The following is an 18,136-nucleotide window of genomic DNA, read 5'->3' as shown; positions in this document are numbered from 1 at the left end:
GACTACTTTATTTTTATCCAATTCACAACTGAGTTGGTTTGATACTAGTTTTAATATGGCATCAAATAGTGTCTTATTCTTTGGTGGCACTGTTAAAATGACAGAATCTTTTGTGAGGTGGACCCTGGGCCAGGTGGTTGCGTCTCTAGAAAGGCTAAATATTTCATATGGGACTCCAGTTAGTTCCCAAAAAGTAACTGCTTTTAAAGAGGAAGATTATTCCTTCAACACTCATGTTCTCTCCCGCTGTCTCACTATGCAATCTGTCCCTCTTTCCATGCTTTGCAATGAAGATGATGTCATTTACCATGAAACTCCATCCGAACCTAATGGAAGTCAAAGCCAGTCTTGGCCCTTTAGATATGAGCTAAAGAAACTATTACTATTTAGTCTCACATACTCTTATAGCTATGGAAAACAGACTAATAAATTGAAAAATGTAACTGAAATCTCTTATTTAAATCTTACCATTAAATGTTTACATATTTACTAACTTATGGTACTAATACTGTAGATACTATTATCACTGTGGAAAATGAGGCACAAAATAATTTTCCTCATGTTGTAATTTGGGCCATAGTGCGGTATTTAATTTAAAACATTTATTCCTGATGCCACTACCTCCAGGACAAGTGACACATGCTTGAGACTGCCACATACGTAACTGAGTCAAAGCTGTAAGCTCAAAGCCATCCCAGTCACACTCTAAGACCTGTTTCAAACAAAACAACAAAGCCAAACACAATTTATAATGTACTTACATTATTTAAGACTGAATTTCCCATTACCATAATAGGATGTAGACACTTTAAGCTTATTTTAAAAACTACTATCTCTTGAATATTTACATTTTAATAACTTATCTATGTAGCCACTACGTTTGGCGTAATTACTGAATTCTTGAATTCAACTTTCTATTATCCTATATTGGCCATACTTCCACCTAAACATCCTAGTATGTAACATAATCCAATATTCCCAATTTTCTATACTTTCTATCTCCTTTATTTTCAACTCCTACTTTTAGGAGAAAGCACTTAACACATCTTCAGCTGTAATCTTTTTAATCTATTCCAATCTCTCTCTTTTTTTTTTTTTTTTTTTGAGACAGGATTTGTCTGTGCAGCTCTGGCTGTCCTGAAAGTTGATCTGTTGGCCAGGGGTCTCACACTCAGGGATCCACCTGCCTGTGCCTACCAAGTGCTGGGATTAAAGGTGTGAGCTACCACTGCCTGGCTTATCTCAACCTCTTTATATTATCCTTCATAATTTCAAGTCCCTTGCTATTTTCAACTTTGGCGTATTCAGTTATAAAAATCTCACCTTGATTAAAGTCAAATCCTGAACCTTATTCAATGATAGTACTTAGGCAAAACTTAAAACGTTCATTCAATGCAAGATTTTGGGAAATGCTTTAAATGTTAAAGGTGGCCTAACCTGAAAAAAAAAAAAAAAGGTCACTGTGGCCTGTTGGGGCTGTCTTGCCAGGGTGCCTTTGTGCTTGACTTTTTTTTATATATATATATTAATTAGTTTATTCACTTTGTATCCCAGTTGTAGCCCCCTCCCTCATTTCCTCCCAATCTCACCCTTCCTGATCTCTTCCCATGGCCGTCAACAAGTCCACTGAAGCGATGCAGCGACTCTGTACACGATGGGCTTCAATTATGTTCTATTATCTCATCACAGATCCAAAAATAATGGGAGTTGGCAACTATGAACTAAATCCTCTGAAACTTGAAGACAAAATAAATCTTTCTTCCTTTAGGATGATATCCTCAGGTATTTTGACATATAAGCATCAAAAATTTGTCATTAATTAATGTCAATAAAAATGCAAACATCTAATTTGACAATCTTTCACAACCTTACTATTAATGAGCTATTTGTATTCCTCACTGAAACTATTCCATCTACTTACAGAAAATATCTAAAATTTAAATGTTTTTTTTTCCCCCTACAATGTTTCCTTCTTCTTTTATCAGGCCTACTACCAAACCAGTTTCCTTAACAATCTTAAAGGCAAAAAGCAACAAACAAACAAAAACCTGTTAACAAATGGCTTCATTAAAGACCCATTTCCCTACTCCACTTTTAAGAGTTGTCTTCTGAGTGGATGGGATAATAATACAATACAGTGTACTCACATATAAATTCAAAAACAAAATGATTAGTTTTAGATAACTAAACAAAGAGTATACTTTTTTTTAATCTGAGAATTATTCTTAATTTTTATCAAATTCTTCTCTACCATTGTACTGAATACCATCTCTAACTCATTCCCATAGCTAACCAGTTCATTCTGACCCAGGTCACATGTACAGTTTGACCTTAACTTTTTTTTTTTTTTCGGCTCAGGGTTTCTCTGTATAACTGGAACTCACTCTGTAGATCAGGCTGGCCTCAAAGTCATAGAGATCCGCCTGCCTCTGCCTCCCAAGTGCTGGGATTAAAGGCATACGTTGCCACCACCATGCTAATCTTAATTCATCTTTAGTGATTTATTGAGGAACTACTATATTTGATGATAGTTTCTTCTTTTTCCTAACGTCTACATCAGATCTCAAAATTTTTCTTGTTTCTCTTCATGGTTCTTCATATAACTGACCAGCTAAACATCAGCATGTTCCAGGGTTCACATCTATTTTCAATTCCTATATTGAATAATTTTATTATACCCATTTTGCAATGTCCTAAATACAAGAAAAAAAAATCTATGATTTTCAAGGTATTTTATTAAAGGCATCACCCTTTGGGGAATAGCTCTAAATTAAAGGTTATTTAATATTTACCAGTGACAACAAATAAAATCATTTTATAAGAAATTAGTCTTTCTTCTACCAATAATAAATTTTACTAAGGGGACACATTAAAACACGTTTACCTTTCAGCAATGTTCCTACACAAAATAAGTTTAGAGATAAATAATTCACATTCTAAGTTATTAATAGTGACAAATATTAGTACTTTCTAACAGACAAATCTACCACTCTCAAGGTAATGGACAGAGAGGTAGTGGACAGAGAGGCAACCTGCGGATCTGCCACAGGCCACTGCACCTATGTTCCAGCGCACCCAGTGGCCCATGGTAGAGAAACCCCAGTTCTGGATCTGAGGACACTCAACCCTACCTGGTACTCACCCAGAACTGACATATGTGCTACCAATGGGTGGCTTCTGGCAGAGAGATCTGGGTCTGGGATCTGGGATTGAGAACATGCAACCCAACTCTTTCCGTTGCTACCCTGGGACCAGCCACCATAAGTCTTCCCTGGCGGAGGGGAAGGTCAGAGAGGTGGGAGACAGTGCAGGTGGACACCAAGTCCTGCTGCTACAGTGCCACAGAGCTGACTGTTAGCCTACACCCGCATTTGCCCCAGCAGTATCAAATCGGAGAGCAGAGAGCAAGGAGAACCCTGTGTAATCCAAATGGTCCTGCAAGGGAGTGAGTGTGCCTTCTAGGGAGTGTTTGCCCCAGACTCAGGGCCTCTCTACGCAAGCAACCAGACAAGAGATCCCTGCCACCCACACCCCTAGTGTGGGCATTAGAGGGATTCTTGGGATAGCGACCCCAATGCTGAAGCCTCTGCCTTGCGGGAATACCAGTGAAATCCAGGCAAACAATTCATGGATCCCAGACAGAGCTGCATACTAGTGGCCTGCAGGCCACAGCTATAGTCAGGGAATCCGCACATGCATACTGCGCCCACTAAAAGTGCATGCTAATAGCCCCAGCATCACATTCTTTACTTAGGTAAAACTTGAAACCAAAACGCATACTCCCAAACCAGTGAACTTCTCTCATCTTCCTAAAAAAAAACAGTCCAGAACACAGAAAGAGATAATCTTAGCCTGAACTACAGACTCCAGGAACAAACAGTGAGGGTTATAGATAACCAGATGGCCAGAGGCAGACATAAGAACACACTCAACAAAAATCAGGACATCATGGCTTCACCAGCAACCCACAAGTCAATAGATATTTCAATTCACTAGATACAGAAGAAAACAACTTTAAATCTATCTTTTTCCAGCTATTAGAGGCCCATAAAGAGGAAATGAACAAAACCTTCAGAGAAATGGCCACAGAAATCGAGGCTAACAAAGAGGAAATAAATAACGCTCTCAGAGAAATAAATGAAGCTCTCAGAAAATTGAGGCGAACAACAAACCCAGAATTGCTAAAACAATCCTCTACAATAAAAGATCTTCAGGAGGTATCTACATCCCAGATCTTAAGCAACATTATTAAAACCTGCATGGTACTTACTGGCACAGAAACAGCATGGTTGATCAATGGAACCAAACAGAAGACCCAGAAATAAACACACACACTTATGGACAACTGATCTTTGACAAAAATGCCAAAACCATACAACGGAAAAGAAATAGCATCTTCAACAAATGGTGCTGGTCTAACTGGATATCTTCATGTAGAAAAATGCAAATAGATCCATACTTATCACCCTGCACAAAACTAAAGTCCAAGTGGATCAAAGACCTCAACATAAAACCAGATACTCTAAATCTGTTAGAAGAAAAAGTGGGGAAGACCCTAGAACTCATTGGTATAGGAGACAACTTCCTGAACAGAACACCAACAGCACAGGCTCTAAGAGCAACAATCAATAAATGGGACCTCATGAAACTGAAAAGCTTCTATAAAGCAAAGGACACCATCATCAAAACAAAATGACTGCCTACAGATTGGGAAAGAATCTTCACTAACCCTTTATCTGACAGAGGACTAATATCCAGTATATACAAAGAACTAAAGAAGCTAAAAAGCAGCAAACCAAGTAATCCACTTAAAAAATGGGGAACAGAGCTAAACAGAGAATTCTCCAGAGAGGAATATCGAATGGCAAAGAAACACTTAAAAGAAATGCTCATTAGCCATCATGGAAATGCAAATCAAAATGACCCTGAGATTTCACCATTCATCAGAATGGCCAAGATGAAAACCTTAAGTGACAACACATGCTGGAGAGGTTGTGAAGAAAGGGGAACCCTTCTCCACTGCTGGTGGGAATGTAAACTGGTACAACCACTCTGGAAATCTATCTGGTGCTTTCTAAGACAATTAGGAATAGTGCTTCCTCAAGACCAAGCCATACCACTGCGAGGTATATACCCAAAGTTTGCTCAAGTACACAAAAGGGATACTTGCTCAACCATGTTTATAGGAGCTTTATTTGTAATAGCCAGAACCTGGAAACAACCCAGATGTCCATCACGGAGGAATGGGTACAGAAATTGTGGTATTTTTACACAATGGAATACTACTCAGCAATCAAAAAGGAGAAAATCATGAAATTTGCAGGCAAATGGTGGGATCTAGAAAAGATCATTCTGAGTGAAATATCCCAGAAAGAAAAAGACAAACGCGGTATGTACTCACTTATATAGACCTATAAGATATGATAAACATAATGAAATCTGTACAACTAAAAAGATAATCAAGAGAGAGGACATGGGGTAAGATGATCAATCCTTGTTTAGAAAGACAGATGGGATGTGCACTGATTGTATGACAGGAGTCTACTGAAGGCATCTGAAAGACTCTAACTAGCAGTGTTTTCAAAGCAAAGATTCATAACCAAACCTTTGGCAGAGTACAGGGAATCATAGGAAAGAAGGGGAGTTAGCCTGATGGGGAAAGGATAGGAGCTCCACAAGGACCAAATATATCTGGGCACAGGGTCTTTTCTGAGACTGACATTCAACCAAGGACCATATATGGATATAACCTAGAACCTCTGCTCGGATGTAGCCTGTGGTAGCTTAGTAACCAATTGGTTTCCCATAGCAAGGGGAACAAGGACTATTTCTAACAGGAACTCAATGGCTGGCTCATTGACCTCCCCACCCACCAAGAGAGGAGCAGTCATGTTTGGCCACAGAGGAGGACTTTGCAGCCAGTCCTGAAGATACCTGATAAAACAGGATCAGATGAATGGGGAGGAATTCCCCCCCATCAGTGGAGTTGGAAAGGGGCATGGTGGAGATGAGGGAGGGAGGGTGGGATTGGGAGGGAATGAGGGAGTGGAATATAGCTAGGATACAGAGTTAATAAAATGTAACTGATAAGAAAAAAATAAAATTAATAAAAAAAGGGAAATAGCCAATAAAAGTTGAAACTAATCTCAAAATAATTAAATAATAATAAAGTTAATTATTAATTTAATTAATAATTAATGTAGTAATTATAACTGTTTAAATAATTCTTCTAAACATGTGTGAAAAGGCACTGTATAAAGAATAAAAAATAAAAAGGTAAAAATAAAAGAAAAACGTAAAGCTAAGTACTATAAAATTATTAATGAAAGTTTATGTTTAGTAAGTTATTCTTCCTTAGATAAATAAACCAACTTATAAAAAACATGGACACTGTTGAGAGGAAAATAATTTATTATATATGCAATAAGACATTATAATGTTATCTCCAAACACTAACTTCAAGATATGTAATTTTTAACTGCTTTCAAAGTTGTTTTTTACGCACAGTTCATAGTCCAGGCAGTCAATTTCTTCTCTCCAAGTTCCATAGTACTTGAAAGATATAGAATTCAGAAGGAACCTAAAACACCACAAAAGTCCATTAAAAGAATCATAATAATTGAGTTAATTAACTTTACAAAGCTGAAATAATTCTATGTGGAAAATTAGTGAATCATGTCAGCAAAATAAAATGTCTGTAAACAAGCGCTACTAATATTTAAAATACTTCAAATGTGTTCATCAAGGGACTGCAATATCAAATTTGGTAAGCTTCTACTCTTTGGGTGACAAGTAACAGAACTTTGAGAAGTTTCGCAGCACTTATAATAGCAAAATTTCTCACAAACACTGAGGTTATTTATTTTCCTAATATGTATATATATATATATTTATATATATATGCACACATTTATACATACATATATGTATATACTGGTGACAAAATTAATACTCAGTGGCCAACCAGTTTAACAAAGCAGCATCCAAATCTGTTAGGTCCTCTATTACTAAGGGAACTTTTCAAATTATATTACTGGATGTTTTTCGAAGTGATTTTTGATTTATTAGCTCTACGTGAAGACTATAAAAATATTTATACATCGGACTATCGTCCTGGGTGGTTCTCTTCATGTTAACACATGAGAATCAAACTCTAAGGAAGAAAACAAGCATCAACAGGTACGTCATCATTTTGTATTTTAAAGTTCTCAGGATTTAAATGTGCAGAATTTGAAACTGACTGTTCTGGTAGATTCTAGTCATCATACAGTCTGTAATTATTTTTCTTATTTCTGGAAGGTAATTTACTAACTTATACAAAGTCTAGCATGTCTTATCTGTTTATCTTTTCACATATATACATAAATAGATACATATACACAAAATATGTATATATTGTTTTTGGATGTTTTTGTTTTGAAAAACAAAAACAGATTAAAGGAAATCCTTCCACTTGTCAAGGACATTTCAATAGATTTTCAATGTGAAATCTGTTACTGTAGCTACAGAAATCTTGTTAGTTTTCAATATATTTAATACTAAGAGAAGATCCTTTCCAAGTCAAATTTTAGAACATGTTATATAAAACAACTGTACTGGATAGCTTTAACTGTCAACCTGACAGAACATTGGGTTGCCTGGAAAAAGTCTTAATAAAGCATTATCAGACTATGTTGGTCGGAGGGCACAGCAGAGTCTTGATTGTTCAGTGAGGTAAGATGCAGCCAAATTTGGACAGCACGATTCCTTAGGAAAGGAAGCCATGAACAGATTAAGACAGGAAAAAGCTAGCTCAGAATAAGGAAGTTATGAGATTTATGCTCTATCTTTGCTCTTGACTGTGAATATTACACCTTAAATTCATGCCTTGACTTCCCCACAACAATGGACTGAAACCTTGAACTGTAAGACAAATGAATCCCTTTTTCCCTAAGTTGCTTTTTTGGTGAGGGTATTTGTCACAGCAATAAAAATGAAAGTAAAACAACACCTATATGTGATATGGCATAAAACAAAAAGCATGTTCCTGAATTAGATTGAGGAAATTCACATTATAAGAAATATTACCAATTTCTATGGTAAAACCAATGTAAAATGAAGTGACCTGATTCACTAACTTTCGCTGAAAAAAAAAAAAAATCCTTGGTTTATATAATGTAAAAAATTAAACACTGTGTCTAAAATACATAATGTTTGTCCAGGATACAAAACTAATTAAAGAAATGTTTCATTTGAATGAAAAGTATTGCTTAACCTGGATAAATGACAGAAGGTAAACAAATTATTTCTAGAAAGCAAAAATAAACAAAACCACTGCCCGAAAAGGATACAAGAAAGGATACACTTGTATGACAGTATTACAGCAGTATTTACGCAGGAATGCTTCTAAAGAAGAACAGCAGAATGTAGTTTTATTTTTTTTCTAGTCTATAGCAATAAATTTATAAACAATTTCCTAAAAAACAGACTGAAATTAATTTTTTTCTGTACAATACTTATGAGACATCCATTTTGAAAGCATATGTAAATATTCCAAGAAAAACAGAGATTAAACACTACATAAATATTTCTATTTTGGTAGGGGTTTTTTTTTGTTTTGTTTTTATTTTTTTTTCTAGCTAAACAGAAATTCTGACTAATTATTTTCATGTTCTTCCAGGTTCTAAGAGTAGAATAACTAGAAGTAAACTATCTCTAATAGGCCCCTCCAAAAAAAAATCCCCAAAGGGCACTGATTTCTCTAAGTAATATAACTTAAGAATTTAACGTCTTTAATTCCACCACTTGAAATCATTTGCTTATTTAAGTAGAGAAATTACCTTTTCCAAACAAACAATGCCTAAAAATAATATTTTTAAGTGTTATTAATTTTAAATACATAGCACTATAGAATTTTAATAACTGTTTCGTTCCGTTTTCAAAGTGTGGTTCCTTGATCAAAATGCACAATGTTACCTATGAACTCAAATGATTATTCAACTAGTGCAGTGCCAATAAGGATACCCAACTAGCTATAGCTCACCAGATATTATTCCTTGCACTATCTGCAATTACTACATGCTGAGAAATCCCTTAGTTTCAGGATAAATGGGACTACTGGTCACCCACCTCAGAACTACTGACATAGAAACTCTTCGAGGGAAGGGTCAGCAACCTGTTCTTATCACACTCTCCAAGGGATTACAACATGTTAAAAATCAAAAACATCACCATGCAGCAAACATAAAATTAACCATCATTTTCTCTATGAAATTCTTCAAAATTGTTACATACAAACTTATTTCACTCTACAGTTAAAATTTTGAAGAATGAACTGTAAACACAGAAATTTTCTTAAAATCCCCTAAAATATTTCTGAATTTGTAATAATACTTTTATGCTTGCTTACATTTACTCCACGAAAATGTCTTCACTTTTAAAGCTTTATGTATACTTACCCTTCTTCATTTTTATCACTTTCGTTTTCCTTCTTTAGAATCTTGTTTTGGTCTAGCAGATCGAGCAAACTGCTAATATGTTAAAATTAAGGCTTCCATAGTGAATATAAACTTTTTTTTTTTTAAATCAAGACCTAATATAGAAGAATACATAATATATAGTACTAATATCTAATATAGAATAAACAAGTCTTAAAAAATACTTTTCCTAACTCTTGCATGATCGCCACAATTTAATAAAATAAAAAAAAATTGCCTTCCTTTATAACTGTCACTTTGATGATCCATACTCTCATGGAATTCTAATTTAAAACTTGAATTTATTACTATAAGACAATTATGTAGGATATATTTTGGTCACTGAAGTAGAAATGTGAATTACAATAAAACTACAGAAGAACCCCTTCTAGTAACTTCACGTATATTTCTAGATAGTATCCCTTGAGCTTAACAGGAGAAAATAATTTAGAGCTGCATAAATGTATAATCTTGGCCGAACTTTACTTTACATGCTGAGGTTACATTATTTTCCAATAGTTACATAAGTTTATCATCTGACTGAGCTAAAAAGCATGTTTAACTGTTAAATAACAACTCAAACTTGAATAACAACTGTTGATGTTATTATAATTGATAGTTTCATTTAATTATTTATATCCTATCTCTAAAAAGCTTATGATTTTAGGATGCATGGTTTCAAGGATACAACCACCATGGGTTTCCCGAAAAGAACATAGCCATTAGCTTCTTTTAAGGCTTTTGCTGCTGCTTTTTCATTTGGAAGTCCAACAAAAGCTTGTCCTTTCATGCGGCCTTCTTTCATCAAGCGAATATCAAACCTGTAAGAAAAAAAAAAAACTGATTTAAAGCACATCAATTTTAAAACCATGTATCCAAGCTCTTAAAAATCCAAACTTTTGCTATTTCAAAGTAACAACAGAACAACAAATATTAGAACTAAATATTCTGAAGTTCTATTTTGTATTGTTCTTAACAAGTAACAACTATGATATGCTCATAATTTTAAAATTATACCATTAGCAAAAGAAAAGCAAAATCTTTGTTGTTGTACCATGGTTCAAGGCTCTAGTAGAATTATACTATCAGTAAAGTAAAATTATTTTGTGTGTTTCTTTTCTTTTGTTTTTCCAGGACAGGGTTTTTCTGTGTAGCCCTGGCTGTCCTCCAACTCAGAGACCCTGACTCAGTCTCCCCAGTGCTAGGTTTAAAGGCATATACTCCTATGGCCCACCAATATTTTTAATTAATCTTTTTGAAAATATCTTCCAATGAGTTCAATACTATACACTCAAGTGATTAAAAAATGAATAAATAAAAGGCTAAAAGAATCCAAACAGCTAATTTGCACTACTGAATTTACATTAACATAAGCATTTACAGACTTTTAGTAGGTAGAAGACTTATCACTTACTCAGTTGTCATTTTATTAATGGTATCTGGAAAGAATAACTCTTTTAAGCATACAGCTTAACTCACATGTTATTCCCAGCATACTCTTCCCATATCTTATTATTCTATAGTATATTCATATATAAACATTTTTGAGAGAAAATAAGTTTTTAAAAGCTATTTATAAAAATGAGATTACAACATACAATGAAAACAATGATCTAATATAAACCAAAAAACATAAAACAAATAGAATCAAGTGATGTGGCTAAGTTCCAGGTCAACTAGAAAAGCACTTGCACTGATCTCAAAAGGACCCAAGAGCAATCCTATTAATACTCATTAAAAAAAAAAAAAAAAGAAAGAAAAGAAGAAAAAGCTAAGCGTGGTGATATATACGCTTACCATTGCAAACTAGAGATGCAGAAACAAATGGACCCTGACTTACTGGCCAGCCAAAAAGGCCAACTTGGTCTTTATTAGGCCACCAAAAAACTGTAGTCTCAAACAAACAAATGCAAAACAAAAATAACAACAAAAAACGGTGTATGATGAACATGCAGAGGCATGCATACACACACACACACACACACAATCTCAAAAGGAAATGCAGTGAAAAAATTTAAAAACAGTTACTAGCCTCAGGAAATTATCACTTGGGAATGTACAGCTTTTTCCAAATGGAATTTTTCTTTTTCCTCAAATTGTAATTGTAGGCAAGTAATAATGAAAATATAATCTTTACAATTACTTTACAATTATACATACTTGTACATATGAACATAAAATATATCCAAAAAGACACACAGGGTATTTGGTTTCACTTAAAATTAATATAAACTTAAATAGCTAAACTCAGTTTTAGTTTTAAAAATGCAAATCCATGAGGCCTGACACAAATAAAAAACCTATCTCTGGAGCTGGGCCAAGAAAATCATTTAAGGAAGCTCTCTAGGTAGTTCTCAGGCAATGTAAAAAAAGTTGAGTAACAATGCTTTACAGTCTAGGGGTTAGTGACAAAACTTGTCAGAAGATTTACATTTGTTAATAAGGGTTTAGAAGAATATAAACATAAGTATTTCTTTATACAGAGTTTGTATCAGCTTTCATACAAGGAAAATTTGAAGAGTTGTAATAGATATGATCTGATTTAAAATATTAAAAGTTTTATTTGCTCATTTATATAAATATTTATCTATTCTTGTTCTAAGATTTCTAAGAGGACATTTATGTAAGAGAACAGATGATTTCCTATGTGATTTTAGTACTGAAGAAAAAAAATTAAGCATAATGAAACATGATGATTTATACAACAAAACTGAGATTTTAACTGCCACTTACATGATCCGCTGTGTTTCTGAAGAAAAATCAACATATCTTCCGAAGATAAATTTAAGATCCTAGAATTTGAAATTTAAAATAAGAGAAAAAAGACAAATTAAAAAACCCAGAATAAAAAGTGAAACAACATCTGCCTGGATACCCTGCAAGGTAGAGCCTTTCAGAGGCCCTCTGTGGTAGGCTCCTGTCCTGTTCCCTGTTTTCTCCCTCTTCTAATGTCCATCCTCTTTGCCTTTCTGAATGGGGATTGAGCATCTTAGCCAGAGTCCTCCTTCTTGCTTAGTTTCTTTAGGTGTACAGATTTTAGTAGGTTTATCCTATATTATATATCTAATATTCACTTATGAGTGAGTGTAAACCCTGTGTGTCTTTCTGCTTCAGGGATACCTCACTCAGGATGGTCTTTTCCAGTTCCCACCATTTACCTGCAAATTTCATGTTTTCTTTTTTTATAGCGAAACTTTGGGCAGAGTGCAAGGAATCTTATGAAAGATATGAGAGATACTAAGACCAGGAGAGGACAGGAGCTCTGCAAGGAGAGCAACAGATCCAAAAAGTCTGGGCACAGGGGTCTTTTCTGAGACTGATACTCCAGCCAAGGACCACTCATGGAGATGGCCTGGAACCCCTGCACAGAGGTAACCTATGACAGTTCAGTATCCAAGTGGGTTCCATAGTAATGGGGACAGGGAGTCTCTGACATGAACTGATTGGCCTGCTCTTTGATCACCTCCCTCTGAGGAGGGAGCAGCCTTACCAGGCCACAGAAGACAATGCAGCCACTCCTGATGAGACCTGATAGACTAGGATCAGAGGGAAGAGGAGGAAGACCTCCCTTATCAGTGGACTTGGGAGAGGGACATGACACAGGTGGGGAAGAGGGAGGGTGAGATTGGGTGGGGAGGAGAGACGAAGGTACTGGGGGGGATACAAAGTAAATAAACTGTAATTAATAAAAATAAAAGTGAAATTTAAAAAAAGTGAAATAACAAAATCAAACTGCAAATTTACCTTTTCCTGAACATGTCTAGCTAAATTCTTTACATAAATTCTGCAGTTTGGTTCACCAGGTTCGTAACTTCTGAAAACTGAAAGTGTTTCCATTTCTTAAGAACAAAAACAAAGATATAAAGTATTTTTAGCAATTTTTCAAATAAAATTATAACATTCAGTTTTAAGTGCTAAAAAAGAAATAAACTTTATGAAAATATTAACAGCAGACAGTAATAACAATATTGTTCCATTAATTAGAACTAAAATTTATCCCCAAATAATATTAAAGTTTTTTAAGAGTCATTTTATGATTTAAAAATCATCACTATATAATAACCATTTATGTAACTATTCTGCTTAAAATGTATTCCCCCAAATTAGCCAGTTTCACATTAAAATGTACGAATGATGCATTCAAAATCAACAGCCAGGAATTTCAGACAAAAGCTCTCCAAACTTCTTTATAGTTCCTCATATTCATTACCAATATTGTATTTGGGGAAATTAGATTTTATATACAAGGATGTTAATTGGAGGCCGATTCCTCATTATTGCGAAGAAAGATATTTGTAACACAACAATAGAAAGGAATCACTAATTCAAAAATATACTAAAACAATATAAAATCATTTAGCAGTGCGGTACTTTGAATGTAAGATGGCCCAATGGGCTCAACGTTGAATACTTGATCTCCAGTTTGGGAAGGATTAGGAGGAGGTATGTCGCTGGGAACAGGCCTTGAGGCTTTGAAGGCCCTGCACCATTCTTAGTGTACTCTTCCCTCCTACAGTTGTAGATCAAGGTGTGCGCTCCAAGATGTTCGGGACATCTTACTCTGCCATCATAGACTATAATGCTCTGAAAACAAGAGCCCAATTAAATGTTTCTTTTATAAGTTGCCTTGATCCTGAAATTTTGTTATATAGAAAATAATTAAAATATATAAATTTTTTTAAGAATATCGTTGTCCAGGATGTGATGTTGGGTGTAGCAAGTGTAGGGTAGGCACAAGCAAACATTCCAGACAGGGTGAAGTGAAGTATATGGGATGTGAAACCTGGGTTAGATTGGGGAAAGTGATAAAGGACTAAGGTATAGGAAATTTACCAGACCTGACCAGAGGAACAGTTAAAAGAACAGGGACAAGACTAGAGGTTGGGAATATCACATGAGAAATTTTTAATTTGAACTTTAACAACTCAGTTATCCGAGCACTCAAATGCATTGTACTTTTTCTCAAGTCTACAAATGGTGTAGGGAATTTTTTTCTCATTTTTCCATTTAATAAATTGAGTCAGATTTCAAAAAAAAAAAAGAATGTCGTTGTGATATAAAATTCCAAATTCAGATTTTCAGATTTCCACTCACCGAACTTTAATGATCACCTCATATCTATTTTAGATTCTATGATGATTTGTCAGTTCTTTTATATACAAAATAATGTAACTCCAGACTTGTAGGACTTATTGATTACCCAAATACTGACTGCAAACAATGTATGTTAAAGAACTTCCCCGTATGAGTTTTAAAAGAAAACTTAACTAGATAGAGATATTAGTGTCGATCTTAATGTAAATGACCCCGTAGAAATTTCTTATTTCAATAAGCTATGAAAAATGGAAACAAACAAAAAATATAAGATGAATTATGTGTTGGTTTATGTTATTCCATTACCTTCTCTAGAAATTCGACCCTTTTCCAACTCCCTTCTAGAAATACACTGTGAGGGCATTTCATCAGAGTCTTCTTTAATCTCTTCTGTGGTGTTCAAGTTAGGTTTGGGGAAAATTTTTCCAAATCCTGTATTTGAATCATCATCTCCAGTTTCTGGTGAATCTAAGGGTTCAACATCAATATAAGTTATTAAAAAAGAAAAGAAGAAAAAAAAAAAAAACAAAGCAAAACAAAAGCATCTCTTGCCTCAAAACATATTTTAGATTTCTTTTCTTGTTTTATATTTACAAAAGTATCATTTGGTAATTTTTTGTACTGCTCAGTGTCTCAGGACAGAAACAAGCCAATCTTTCCTATAAACGCCCAAAGAATAGTGCTGTAGAGTTTTGGGGGATAAGGCGTTACTTTGGTTTGGACTACTGTTACTGTACAAGAGCCAAATGCTTGCTATGTAGTGCTAGTTAGAGGAAAGAAGGAAAAAAATGAATTGCGCTTTAGCATACCCAGTTTGATGTAACATAAAGAAACATCATTTTCTTTATGTTCTTTTTGGGAACATAAAGAAAATGTTCTCTCCACAAGGAGAGCAACAGAACAAGAAAATTTGAACACAGGGAACTTCCCAGAGACTCATACTCCAACCAAGGACTATTCATGGAGATAACCCAGAACCCCTGCACAGATGTAGCCCAGGGCAGTTCAGAGTCCAATTGGGTTACATAGTAATGTGAAGAGGGACTGCCTCTGACATAATCTGATTGGCCTGCTCTTTGATCACCTCCCTCTGGGGGGGAGCAGCCTTACCAGGCCATTGTAGAGGACAATGCAGCCACTTTTGATGTGAACTGACAGACTAAGATCAGAAAGGAGAGGAGAACCTCCCCTATTAGTGGACTTGGGGAGTGGCATGCAAGCAGAGGGAGGAGGGAGTGTGGGATTGGGAGGGGAGGAGGGAGGGGCTTATGGGGGGATGCAGAATGAATAAAGTGTAATTGATGAAAAATTAAAAAAAAAAAGAAGCAGAAAAAAAAAACAACTCATGATTCGGTATAATCTCAAGTATGTTGAATATCCTGATTTCATAATAAAATAATCCTATCAAACAGTAAAAAAAAAAAAAGAAAATGTTCACTGTTAGGTAAGAGTGTGTATATTGGTATGTAGCAAATGGTTGTTTAACCTACCTACTCTGAAATAGTAATGATTGTAAGCTAAAATAAATGTGGAATTAAATTATAAAATTAGTATTCTAATCAAATATAGTCACTAAAGATAATCTACAATGGTTACAAGAATGTCATAATGCTTTTTTAGGATACTGTTAAACAATCTTACTCTTTTTAACATAAATTGAAGACTTGACTTGTGTCAGCAAGTTATACTGAAATTAACAAAACAGTTCAATTAATCTTGTCACCACCGCAAGAAAAAGTAAATAATACTGCTGCTCATCCTTCGTAGAAAAGTAATTCATGCTTAAGAAATTAAGTATTTTTAAGCTAGCAACATACTAAATTTTAAAAATATGAATTTTAGTATCAGTAGTAACTGACTAGAATCATCAACAACAAAAAAATGTTGGATGGATAGAATTAAATACTACTAGACATCGTTAAAAGCAAACGGAAAACTCAAGTTAGCTGGTGAAATGATACAAAACACGTTACACTTTAGATTACAAGTGTCTTAATGTGTAATATCCACTATACAAACAGAATATGTATAATATAAAATATTAACAGCAAAGACCTCAGAAGTTTCCACTAGCCACCTTACTGCTTTGACACTGACACAGAATGGGATGATAGCTGCCTTTCATAAACATATAAAATGTTTTATTCAATTAAGCATAAAAATGTGCCCAGTAAACATTTAAATTGTATTTATTATAGTAAAACTATATTAATAAAAGGTAACTTGCCATGAAATGAGAAAACAGCAAATAAAATCAGAAACATTAAAAATAAAGCTAATTCAAAAGGCAATACAGTGTTACTATACCAAAAAAAGAACAAGGAATTGAAAGTTCACTTATTACATATACAATCTTAATAGAATTCTTTATTTACAAAAGTAATCAAATATGTAACAAGAAATATATTCTAGTATTTACTCTAGCATATTACACAGACTTGAAGCTGGAGAATGCTCAGTAATTAAAAGTGCTTGCCCCACAACCATGAAGATCAGAGCTTGTATCCTAGCAACCAAGTAACAAGCAAGGCATTCCTTGCAAATACCTGTAACCCTAGCTCAAAAGGCAACAGAAGCATAATGTTCATTCCAACCTATAAAGATGAGAACCTCAGGCTTGGGAAAAGACCCTGACTCAGAGGACAGATTGAGAGCTGTAGAGGAGGGCACCAGATGCCCTTTTCTGGCCTCAGTGTACAACCACACACATGTGAGCGTATACTTATGCAGACAAGTGTACATACACATAAACAGAAATAACATAAATTTATTCTCACGAGCCTGTAAACTTTAAAGGTTGTCCATAGAACCTATGTAACAAACTCTAGGAAGAAAACAAATAAAAAATCCCATGCTTTTAAATATGTGAGATAAAGCATTTTAAATTTAGAATACCTTCTACGAGCCCTTACATTAAAGGCTTGATTTGACCTCTGGCATGGCAATACTGCAAGATGGTTTGAAACTTTAAGAGATTGTTCCAGTGGGGAGTCATCCCATATGATCGTGAAGGGAATTTTTGGATCCTAGTATCTTTTTTTTTCCTTATTCATTTTAATTTTATTTATTTCTTCTCTGATATTAGTTTTCTTTATGTATATTTTTTATGATTATCATTTATTACAGTTTATTAAATTTGTATCCTGGCTATGGTCTCCTCCCCCTCCCTAGGGAAGATGCTCAATCCTCATTCAGAAGGACAAATGTGATAGACATCGGAAGCAGGAGAAGACAAGAAACAGGATAGGAGCCTACCACAGGAGGCCTCTGAAAGACTCTAGTGATCAAGGGATCCTACTGATCAAGGGATCTTCTGTTTTTGCTTCCTGGATACTAAGAAATAGTGAGTTTTCTCTGTCATATGCTCTTTCACAGCCCCCAAGTAACGGGGCTGGCCTCCTAAAACGGTAATCTGAATAAATATATCCTCTTTAAATTTATTTAAGTTATTTTGTTAGAAACACAAATCTTGCAGCATGAAGTCTAGAGTAACATACACAAAGACAATTACAAATTAGCCACCATTGTAGAAGAAAGATAAAGGATAAAGGAATTTGAAATATTAACATTTAAAGAATTTTATATAT

The 18,136-nt window shown here is 34.7% G+C and overlaps 2 protein-coding genes across 6 annotated transcripts in view; both read right to left on the bottom strand.

The window, feature by feature from the left end:
• Nucleotides 1-6,634, bottom strand: part of LOC110566004 (alpha-amylase 1) — an 81,120-nt gene extending 74,486 nt beyond the window's left edge. Inside the window, exon 1 of the mRNA XM_060392862.1 lies at nucleotides 6,506-6,634. The gene's annotated coding sequence lies outside the window, so the exon portion shown is untranslated. The remainder of the gene's footprint in view (nucleotides 1-6,505) is intronic.
• Rnpc3 (RNA binding region (RNP1, RRM) containing 3) overlaps nucleotides 1-18,136 on the bottom strand; it is a 37,448-nt gene that overhangs the window by 4,432 nt on the left and 14,880 nt on the right. Inside the window, exons 10-15 of one of the 5 annotated variants that reach the window (XR_009594740.1) lie at nucleotides 14,856-15,017; nucleotides 13,200-13,294; nucleotides 12,189-12,247; nucleotides 10,144-10,276; nucleotides 9,438-9,509; nucleotides 6,506-8,385 (exon numbers count right to left, since the gene is read on the bottom strand). Coding sequence is in view for 1 of the 5 variants with exons in the window: in XM_021663788.2 (XP_021519463.1) it covers nucleotides 9,453-9,509; nucleotides 10,144-10,276; nucleotides 12,189-12,247; nucleotides 13,200-13,294; nucleotides 14,856-15,017 (506 nt within the window). In the remaining 4 variants the exon portion in view is untranslated. Of the gene's footprint in view, nucleotides 1-6,504; nucleotides 8,386-9,437; nucleotides 9,510-10,143; nucleotides 10,277-12,188; nucleotides 12,248-13,199; nucleotides 13,295-14,855; nucleotides 15,018-18,136 lie in introns of those variants that run through there. The other 4 variants (XR_009594739.1, XR_009594741.1, XR_009594742.1 and 1 more) reach the window with 4 other exon arrangements.

The sequence above is a fragment of the Meriones unguiculatus genome, chromosome 10, assembly GCF_030254825.1.
Source record: "Meriones unguiculatus strain TT.TT164.6M chromosome 10, Bangor_MerUng_6.1, whole genome shotgun sequence".
In the NCBI taxonomy this organism is placed as follows: Eukaryota; Metazoa; Chordata; class Mammalia; order Rodentia; family Muridae; genus Meriones; species Meriones unguiculatus.
Note: the sequence above shows the minus strand (reverse complement) of the source record. Positions and strands in the feature narration are given on the sequence as shown.